Below are 9,937 nucleotides of genomic sequence, written 5' to 3'. Positions count from 1 at the left end.
AAGAAGAAGAAGAAGAAGAAGAAGAAGAAGAAGAAGCAGAAGCAGCAGCAGCAGCAGCAGCAGCAGCTGGCACTGGGAGCTGGAGAGATGGCTCAGTGGTTAAGAGCACTGACTGCTCTTCCAGAGGTCCTGAGTTCAATTCCCAGCAACCACATGGTGGCTCACAACCATCTGTAATGGGATCTGATGCCCTCTTCTAGTGTGTCTGAAGTCAGTTACAGTGTACTCATAAACAAAATAAATAAATCTTTAAAAAAAAAAAAAAGAAGATGAGGAAGCTGGCACTGTAGCCTTCCCCCACAAGCTGCCATATCTAAGCACCTTTCACATGCCACTTCATTTACCATTGTACCATCACAGAGATCTTGCTGAAGGGTACCAGATGTGGGCTGACACCCCCCAGCAGCCAAGATGAATCTGTCCCTGTCACCCAAGCACCCCTACCCACCCCCCGTGGGTGTCTCACACACCTCTGCAGCAGAGGCTCCAGCCACCCCTCATGACATTCACAGTGACAGTCTAGGAAGGTCAACACTTCGCCCCTGGCCGCAGAGGCTCCCAGCAGCCGAGCTCTCACTAGGCCCTCTCTCCTGCTAGCACGGATCAGGCGCACCTTGGGCAGCTGTGACAGCTCATTGGCCAAGCGCTCCTTCAGGTGCTCTGTGGACACAAACAGAACAGTGGTCACTGCTCCACATCCCCGGCAGAGCACATATCCCAGCCCCCACCATCCAGTGTCTCCCCAATCCCCTCAAATGACAAGTATAGAAGTCTCCTTTTCTTCGTCACTCAGGATCCCCAGAACTAAGGTCAGGCTCGAGGAGACCTGTCTGCAGAGACACTCAATCATGTAAGTGGGTGAGTGCTGTAAGTGGGTGAGTGTTATGGTGCCTGAATATGTCTCAATAAAACCGATGCTAAGAAGTATTTCATAAGGGACTGGAGAGAGGGCTCAGTTATTAAAAATACAAGGTCCCCTTCCTGAGGATGGGATCCGGGTTTCCAGTACCCACATCAGGCTGCTCATAACTGTGTGTAACTCCAATCCCAGGAGGTCCAACACTCTCTTTTGGCCTCCAAGGGCACCAAGTGCATATGATGCACATATATACACTCAGACACACGCACAAACATTGATCTTTAATGTTATGTGTATGGCCTACCTATATATTCATACAAGAATTGCATGTCTGGTGCCTGCAGAGGCCAAAATGGGGTGTCAGATCCTCTGGAACTGTAGTGACAGACTATAATAAGGCATCAGATAGGTGCTAGGAACAAAACCCAGGTCCTCTGGTAGAACAGCAAGTGACTGAGCCCACTCCCCAGCCACCAAACAAACCTTTATTTAAAACTCCTTCATAGTTTGACTTGTGCACATTTAAAACTGAAACCCAGGGCTGGTGAGATGGCTCAGCGGGTAGGAGCACTGACTGCTCTGAGTTCGAATCCCAGCAACCACCCATAATGAGATCTGGCGCCCTCTTCTGGTGCATCTGAAGACAGCTACAGTGAATTACACCGGAGCAAGCAGGACTCGGAGCGAGCGGGGTGGCAGAGGTCCTGAGTTCAATTCCCAGCAGCCACACACATGATAGCTCACAGCCATCTGTACAGCTACAGTGTACTCATACACATAAAATAAATAATAAAATAAATCTTTAAAAAACTGAAACTCACTGAATATGATCCCTTGCCTCTATGGAATAGCACTGTGCTTAACGGTTCATCATCAGGATGGTGTTGACGGGAGCTGGTAGAACCTTTAGGAGGCGGGGCCTATGGGGAGGCCCTGAGGTTGCTGTGAGAGTGCACTCCAGGGGGACACAGGACTCCTGCCACACCCTCTACCCCCAGCCCCAGCCTGGGAAGTATAACTTCTCACCAATACCTTCCACTATTACAGGCTGAAGCTGAGAGATTGAACTCCCCAAACTATAAGCCAAAGAAACGTCTTCTCCCACCTAAGTGGCCTGCGTCAGGTAATGTCACAGCGACAGAAAGCTGTCCAAGACATCATTTTTATAAAAACAGTGATTATGGTAGTAAACATTTTCTTTATTTGGAATAAGCACTCTAAGGGTAGCAGCTAGCACAGCTTGTCAGGGGGTGTGCACATCTCTGTCTGCAGAAGAGGTTAGACATGAAGATGGCAAGCCACAACTAGCCTTAGGTCTCCTAATTCCAGGACAAGGAGTCATACCCTAGAGGGTCTTGGGAGGGTGGTGGGAACCAACTTGGGCCAAAGAGAGGGAAGAAAGAGCATTTCCCTCACCACCCAAAGTTCTCACATCATTTCAGAATTAATGAAAACATTTCTCTAAATCTGCTTAACACTTATAAACATTTCTCACTGGTTTTCCTTTTAAGTTCTAAATGACTGCCTGTGAGCTGACAGTAGAAATGAAGAAGGGGATTTTGCAAGCCACGCCGTGCCAGTTAACCACACACAGTGTGATGTGGGCACAGGTGTGGCTGCCTGTGCTCAGGCGGGTTTGCCAGAACTGATGGTGGGTGGGCCTGTGCTGCTGTCTAGGCTGAGGAGTCAACCCCCAAACCCTTGCCCCTTACCCCCACAATCACTCTGGTAAGCAAAGAGAAGGCAAGTGGAGCTGCCAAGGGCATCCCAGGCCTTTTGGCTCCTCCCTTGTGGCCACGACAGGAAGAGCAGTGGTGGCTCAACACTCCCCACTGTGAAGGAGTGCACATTGTCTGTACTTCCTGCCTGCTCGGGAGCTGTCTAATTCCAAACAGATAATCTAAGCAATCTGATGCTTGACTTTTGGTCCTGATGTTGATGTCAGTCCATTTGGTTTGTAATTGGTGTTGGTATAGTAGGCAAGCTCTAAGCTGACAAATCTGACACCATTTCATACAAACAGAACTTATCATTTCACAAAGTTTAAGTATCTTCCAGGCACCAACACACATCCCTAGCCTCATCTCACTTAATCCTCACAGTGAGTAATCCTAAACCGTAGGAATTATTATTACTTCCATATTTATAGAGGCTGAACTCGTTAAGGCCGGAGCTCAAAGCTGTGGAGTCCCTGGGTAAGCACAGGATCCAAGCCCTCAGTGTGACGTATGAGTGGGCTGCACGGAACCTCATTTATTTTTTCATGTTTTTTATATTTTTTATATTTTCTGACATAGGTGTGGTGACCTGCAGTTCTGAGGAAAAGAGTGCCTTCCCAAGGTACCATGATTGGCGTGCTCAGACCATGGTAGAGCTTGCCTCAGACCCGGGGATCCTTGACCTGGAGTTCAGGGACCCCAGGCTGCAGCCTCCTCCCTGCCGGGGATTCGAGCTGAGCTCACAGCCACCAGAATAAAGACTGTAATTTCTAGTTTCCCTTGCGGCTGGGTGTGGCTGTTGTCTGACATTCTGCCTGACGGAAGATGGTAGGGAACTTCTAAGAGAAAGTGTAAGTCCCTTGCATCCTTTTAACTTTTCTGGCAGATCAGAATGAGTGGCATGTGAGGTGCTAGGCCAGGCCAGGCAGACTGGAGCTGCTCTCTCCCAGAGAGGAGACGTGTTAGAAGGGGACAAGCCCAGACATCATCTTGACCTATTATACCAAACCCCTGTCACCCCAGGGGAACCTCTGTAATTCAGAACGTCTGTGAGAATAGCCCAACGCACATATAGGTCTGAGTACACTCTGTCCTGCAGCCAGATGGCCCAGCCCACAGCCCACAGGTAGCAGCCGCTGAGGGCATGATGGCACAGGATGATAACATGGTTTTACATTGTAATGATGCCCAGTTATCTCGGCTGCTGCATTCTTGACACTTCTCCTCAGCTAAGCCCAACAAGTCCCTACTTTAGTCAGTCAACTAAGACCTAGTGGTTAAGGTCACTCCATGGATGCACTAGTAGCAGCTAAGCGGAGGCTGTCCTGTGTTCACCCTCCCCTTCCCCATTCCATCCCTGCCCAGCCTTGCCCCTGCCCTTGGCCATTCCTCACAGAGCACATTGACCTCTTGATGACCCACCTGTCCCTCTAAAGCTCTCTGGGTGGCTCCTACCAGGCTCCTGAAATCTCAATACCTTATGGTGACTTCCAAGGCCCTCCCTGACTTGGCCGAGCTCCCCGTACAGCCTGCTCTCCCTGCTGGCCAATAGCTGACCCTAGAGTATGCCCCAAATTATTACCAGGCACACTTAGCCCCTCTTCTCTCCCCCTTTCACCCTAGCCCCGACACAGGGCTTACCTCTGTCACTGTAGTCATCTACCAGAATGACCTCTTCCAGCAGGATGTCAGGGGAGGTCTCAAGAACACTGTAAACTGTCCGAAGGAGTGTGGACCAGGCTTCATTATAAAATGCTATGACAACAGAAGTCTTGGGCAGGTTCTCATAATTGTATTTCACCTCTCTGCACCTGTAAACAGAATGTAACGTCAACAACAGAAAAGCCAGAGGAGACAGAGTGATGATGGAGACTTGGGTCACCATCTTTAGGCTTCTCCTGGGAAATAATCTGCTAGAGAATCTCCCACAGAGCCCCAGAAGATGCTTAAGAAAATGTGTAACCATAACAACACCAGCTTATGGGATACTGGTTTCAAACTGTAACGCAGTATCAAGACTTGGGAAACACACAAACTAGACAGAATCCCAGGAAGGGAGACCATTACTCAGTCGGGCCTCGGCTATGCTATCTGTCCACCCCATTCTGATCCCTGCTTGGCTCAGACTGCTCTCTCCTCCTGGCAGCTCCTGCTTCCTCCTCCCTTCTTTTCTTGGAAACCTCCCCCCACCCCATGCTCTCCAAAAGCAGCTTAGCCCTGATTTCCTCTAGGAAGGAAAATATCTGTCCTGGAGAGCTGGCGGCCACACAGAGCTCCTCCAGCACAGGGTCTCCTCCATTTCAAGAGGTGCAGGTCACACGATTCTTGCCACCCAAGGACTGTGCCCTCCTTCCTTAGCATCCAGGAGTCACTACACTTCCCAAAGGTGGGAAGCCGAGCGCATAAACTAGATACATGGCTACAATATTAGGGGACAGCTTCTGGGGGTGAAACTGAGCCCATCTAACCCTGGGGAGGAGGCGTGACTAACACTCCTGGGAGTCAATGCTTGCTCAGGGTTTGTCACTGTGCACTGAAAGATCCTAGTCAATACAGCAATCTATTCTCAGAACCACCTCAGAGCCGTGGCCCTCACAATGGGGCGATGCCTAGAAACTGTCAGCAGGAAGTGTTGATGATATCAGAGCCACCAGTTTAGACACTGGGACCATGCCAGGGGATGAGCTCTTCACCAAGAGAAGATAAGCACTGAAGAGCAGCCAAGCTACCCCTTTCCTGGCCTCCAAGAGAAAGCCTCAAAAGGCAGGCGAGTGACAGATGAGAGAGACACTAAGCAGGCTGGTGACATAGTTCCATGAACCAGAAAGGTTACAGAACATATTCATTTTAGGGATGCCCTAAACATGGGGCTCCAGGGGTGAAAAGGAGGTGGGGACCCTCATACATAAAATCCAGTATTTAATCTTAACCTTTGAGACTACTTCCTGGCAGAAGAGATAGCTCTGTGGTTATGGGTGCTTTCTGCTCTTGCAGATGACCCAGTTTGGTTCCCAGCACCCATAATAGAAGGCTTACAACACCTGTAACTCTAGCTCCAGGGGATCCAACATCTCTGGGCCTGTCAGAACACACATACACATACATACAATTAAAAATAAAAACATGTATCCTGGGCAGCTTCACAGGTTTGGTTTTAAAGATGAGGCTTAGAAACATCAAACAGCATGCTCAGCTCACAGAGCACAGGGCTGTGAATAGAGTGGATGTCTATATCCAATGGTCTTCTTCGCAAGTCTATATCCTGGCTCACTTCTTGTATCCAACAGAGGAGCATCTTATATGGCACTCCTTCCTACCAAACAGCAATTTCCCCTTCTCCTTCCCAGGGCCTTCTAGGAGATTCCAAGTCCCCAGGATAAATGCCACAACCACTCCTGCAGTGATCCCTGAGGCTCTGTGGCCATGGCCTGGCTCTAGAATCACTGTAATGGCTTCTCTAGATTCACAAATGGCCTCTTGAGGGACTCTGTGTGGGGCAGGAGGCTGCTCTTCTCCTCAGCCAGCTCGACATTCTCATCCCTGCTGCACTGGGCCCTGCTCAGGCACTCAAGGAAGATTCAGCTGCAGCAGCAGGGACATTCTGCTGTCGTGAAGCCAGGCAGGAGTGATATCCTCAGACCCCAGGCTGCAATTCTTGGACACAACAGCACCAGCATCAGGAAAATCTAGTAAGCCACACAAGGGAAGTCTGGTTGATTTTAAGGAGAGAGTTCAATCCAGCCTCAGATGGAATAACATCAAAGAATAAAGCAAAAATTGTATATTTCAAACTACCGCACAAAAAGAGAAGACATCAAGAAGAAGAGGAAGGGGGAGGGGAGAGAGGAGGAAGAGGAGGAGGAAGGGAGAAGGAAGAAGACGAGGAAGAGGAAAAAGAGGGCAGTGGTGGTGGTGATATTTCCTGCATGTTACAACGTAGTGTGGCCCAGGAAAGCCAGCTGCCATGTTGTGAAATGCTCAAGCAGCCCCATGGGGAGACTGCTGGCGCTAACAGCCAGGAAAGTGTGCCATCTCGGGGGTCACAATCTCCAGCCCCATCATGGGTTCAAATGACCAAGACCCAGGCATCATGTTGGCTGAAACTTTCTGAGACTCTGACCCAGACCCACCCATCTACGGTACTCCTAAGCCCTGACCACAGAAACGTAAAATAATAAATAGCCATCGTTACTTAAATTATGAAATATTTTGGCAATCTATCCTTCAAAATAAAGCCCAAGCAAGCCCAAGCTGAGAGACCCTTAGACCAACATTGCTGTATTCACATCAGTGGCCTGAGACAGGCAGAGACTGAGGCAGAACACAACACCATGAGTGCTGGCATAAGATCCAAACACTGCAGAGGTAGAGGCAGTAGAGGCATGGGGATCAGGAGTTCAATACCATCACTAGCCATACGGGATGCTCCAGACCAGCCAGATCTACACAGTGAGGCCCCATCTCAAAAAAATAACAAAACAAAAATATTGCAATAAGCCAGGTGCGGTGTGTCACACCTGTAATCCCAGCACTTGAGGGGCTAAGGCAGGGGGATGACAGTGAGTTCCAGGGCAGCCTGAGATACAGAGAAGCCCTGTATTGTAAAACAAAACCAAATGAAGAAGTAACAGAAGACAAGAACAGAACAAATAGAAAGTATAACATAACATAAATGGCATAATCAAATCCAAAGGTATCAATGAGCACAATAAATATAAATGATATAAACATCTGCTTAAAAGTCAATGACTCTGTGTGTGTGTGAGATGGGGGAGGAAGAAGGAGAGGGAGAGAGAATATTAGGACCTTGCTACATCACCTAGGCTGGTCTCAGCCTGGATATTCTCCTTGTCCCAAATACCCCTTCTTTATTGGGCACTAAAAAAAGACCAAAGTTTGATTTCATCAAAGTCCAACTTGTTAAACATTAAATTAGTTGGGTTTACTTACAGAACACAGGTGAGGATAATCTAAGGAGCACAGGTGACTCCAGCCACACTACCAGAAAGTCTCACCGCACACAGCATAAAGGACGACGTCCCCATAGCCCCACAGGTGGAGTCTCCCCTTCAACCAACCTTCCCTGTACTAGACACTATTACCTTTGGAGACCAAGAGGCCACATGCTACTAGGGCAGAATTATATACAGTCTGGAAGGTGCAGTAGAGTCTCAGGTGAGGGTCCAATGACTCTGCTTACCCCTCCTCTCCTTTAAGGGAATGTCTTCAATTAACAGCCCTTAGCTTAAGGGTCTCTTAAAAGTTCCCATGAAGACTGATGGTTGTTAAGACTCAGTAGATACAGCTCTCTACACCACAGGAATGCACCATGTGGTAGTTTGAATGAGAACGGCCCCCACAGGCTTATATTTGAAAGCTTCTCCTGAGTAGACAGAGCTGTTTGGGGAAAGATTAGAGGGTGTGGCCTTGATGGAAGAGGTGTCACTGGGGGGTGGGCGGGCAGTCAGGCTCTCTCTCTCTCTCTCTCTCTCTCTCTCTCTCTCTCTCTCTCTCTCTCTCTCTCTCCCTGCACCACCAATTTTCAGATATGAGGTCTCAGCTACTCCAGTGCTGGGCCTGCCTGCCAGCCACCACCCTCCCCACCATGATGATCATGGATTCACCCTCTGAAACTGTAAGCAAGGCTTCAACTAAATGCTTTCTTTTATAAGTTGCCTTGGCCACACTGTATCTTCGCAGCAATAGGACAGTTACTAAGACACATGAGGATGCCTAACACTGAAGTGGATATTCTAACTCAGATCCTTATCCTGTGTGCCAAGCACTTTAGTAATTGAGCCATCTTCCCGGCCCCAGTTTTTTTAATGACATATGAAATGCTATTTAGTGATATACCTAAAACATATAGGTCCAGAATGAGTGGGAAAATGGATCCAGAGCTGAGGAGATTCTGTGGATCTGAATCGCTGGCTAAAGGCCACAAGCGGGCCTGACAAAGAATAAGAAAATATCCTATGCTTTGCAATCCTTTTTGAAAAGCAAAAGAAATGTCTACTTGATATGGAATGCTTTACAAAGGTAATTTTGCTAGAGCAGATAAGCTCGTGCGCTCTCTCTCTCTCTCTTTCTCTCTCTCTCTCTCTTTCTCTCTCTCTCTCTCTCTCTCTCACACACACACACACACACACAGAGGAGCAAATAAGCTCTCTTATTTATTCTCAAAAGAAAAGTCCCACCAGTTTCCTCCTGCCAGCTCAGAAGGGCACTTTCGGTCTTGCAGACAACTATGTGGAGTTACTCTGAGACTCTGAGACCCGCTGACATCCCAAGTCCTGATCCCTGAGCCTAGACACACACCTAGCTATAGCAGTCAAGGTCAAGAAATGGAAACAAGGTCAAGAAAGCTCACTCCTTTAGTCAGCAGCAGACAGTTGGGTGCTGGCTAGTGTTGGCACACATGGCATTTCCAGATACGGGTCGGAGGACAACCACCACAACACAGTCACTCCACTTTATCTCCTGCTACCTAGATCAGAAAGTGAGGGGTAACCACATTTCAGCAATCATCTCATTACTGTATTCAATCGACACTTTTTTTTTTCCTAGTGTAATATATGTTAGCAGCTCTTGGCCTGTAACATAATCCTTGCTAATTTCAACGCACTTATTATTAATTACTTCCTCTAATTTCCGTCATACCACGATTCCTCTGAGCTAGCAAACCACAACAACTAGGTCAGCAGCTTCCAGCCAGGTCACACATCAGAGAGGCGGAAACTCTGATTTCATTGTTCTAGAGTCTCTGGCACTGAGAGTTTTTAAGAACTCCCTAGGACAGCAGAGCCCAGCTATGTGGCTCCCCACTCGGGCCTGCTATCTGGGAGTAAAATCTTCCCTCCTTACTAGCATCAAATGAGAGGCACTGGTGAAGGGACTGTGAACCCTGAAACCACGAATTTACTGTGCTGCTATCTAGAACCTCCACTGACTGCATCACAATCCATGGGCGCCTTGTTTCCTCCTCCAGTCAGCCCTGAACTAACAAAACAAAGCCATGCCTGCAACTGTAAGATCCTTCACTGCATCTTAAAAAAGCAAAGGCAACTTCCCAAAAGTCCCTTTGCTGATCTGACCTTGCCAGACCTTGCACTCGCCAGCAAAAGCTGAAGCAGACGTCCCTGGGTTGCCTCAGGCTTTGTCTCCTGAGGCATGGCTACAAAAGGCAATGCGAAGACAGGAAAACTTGGGAGTTTGCGTGTACGCTCATGTTCTCTCTCACCCACACACGTGTATATTTTCCAAAGTCTGTTTCTATACTTGGAAAAAGTCTAGACAGATACACAGCAAAATGTTAATAACGGTTTTCCCTGCGTTGTAAGCTGTTTTTTTTTTTTTTTTT

General features: G+C 48.2%; 1 protein-coding gene across 2 annotated transcripts in view; it reads right to left on the bottom strand.

Annotated features, from left to right (window-relative positions):
• Positions 1–9,937, bottom strand: part of Galnt12 (polypeptide N-acetylgalactosaminyltransferase 12) — a 27,916-nt gene that overhangs the window by 15,061 nt on the left and 2,918 nt on the right. Inside the window, exons 1-3 of one of the 2 annotated variants that reach the window (XM_031377348.1) lie at positions 7,680–7,868; positions 4,219–4,388; positions 471–660 (exon numbers count right to left, since the gene is read on the bottom strand). In XM_031377348.1, the coding sequence (XP_031233208.1) occupies positions 471–660; positions 4,219–4,388; positions 7,680–7,702 (383 nt within the window). In that variant the 5' untranslated portion in view covers positions 7,703–7,868. Of the gene's footprint in view, positions 1–470; positions 661–4,218; positions 4,389–7,679; positions 7,869–9,937 lie in introns of those variants that run through there. The other variant, XM_031377347.1, reaches the window with a different exon arrangement.

Source organism: Mastomys coucha, unplaced genomic scaffold (genome assembly GCF_008632895.1).
Source record: "Mastomys coucha isolate ucsf_1 unplaced genomic scaffold, UCSF_Mcou_1 pScaffold18, whole genome shotgun sequence".
Classification (NCBI taxonomy): Eukaryota; Metazoa; Chordata; class Mammalia; order Rodentia; family Muridae; genus Mastomys; species Mastomys coucha.
Note: the sequence above shows the minus strand (reverse complement) of the source record. Positions and strands in the feature narration are given on the sequence as shown.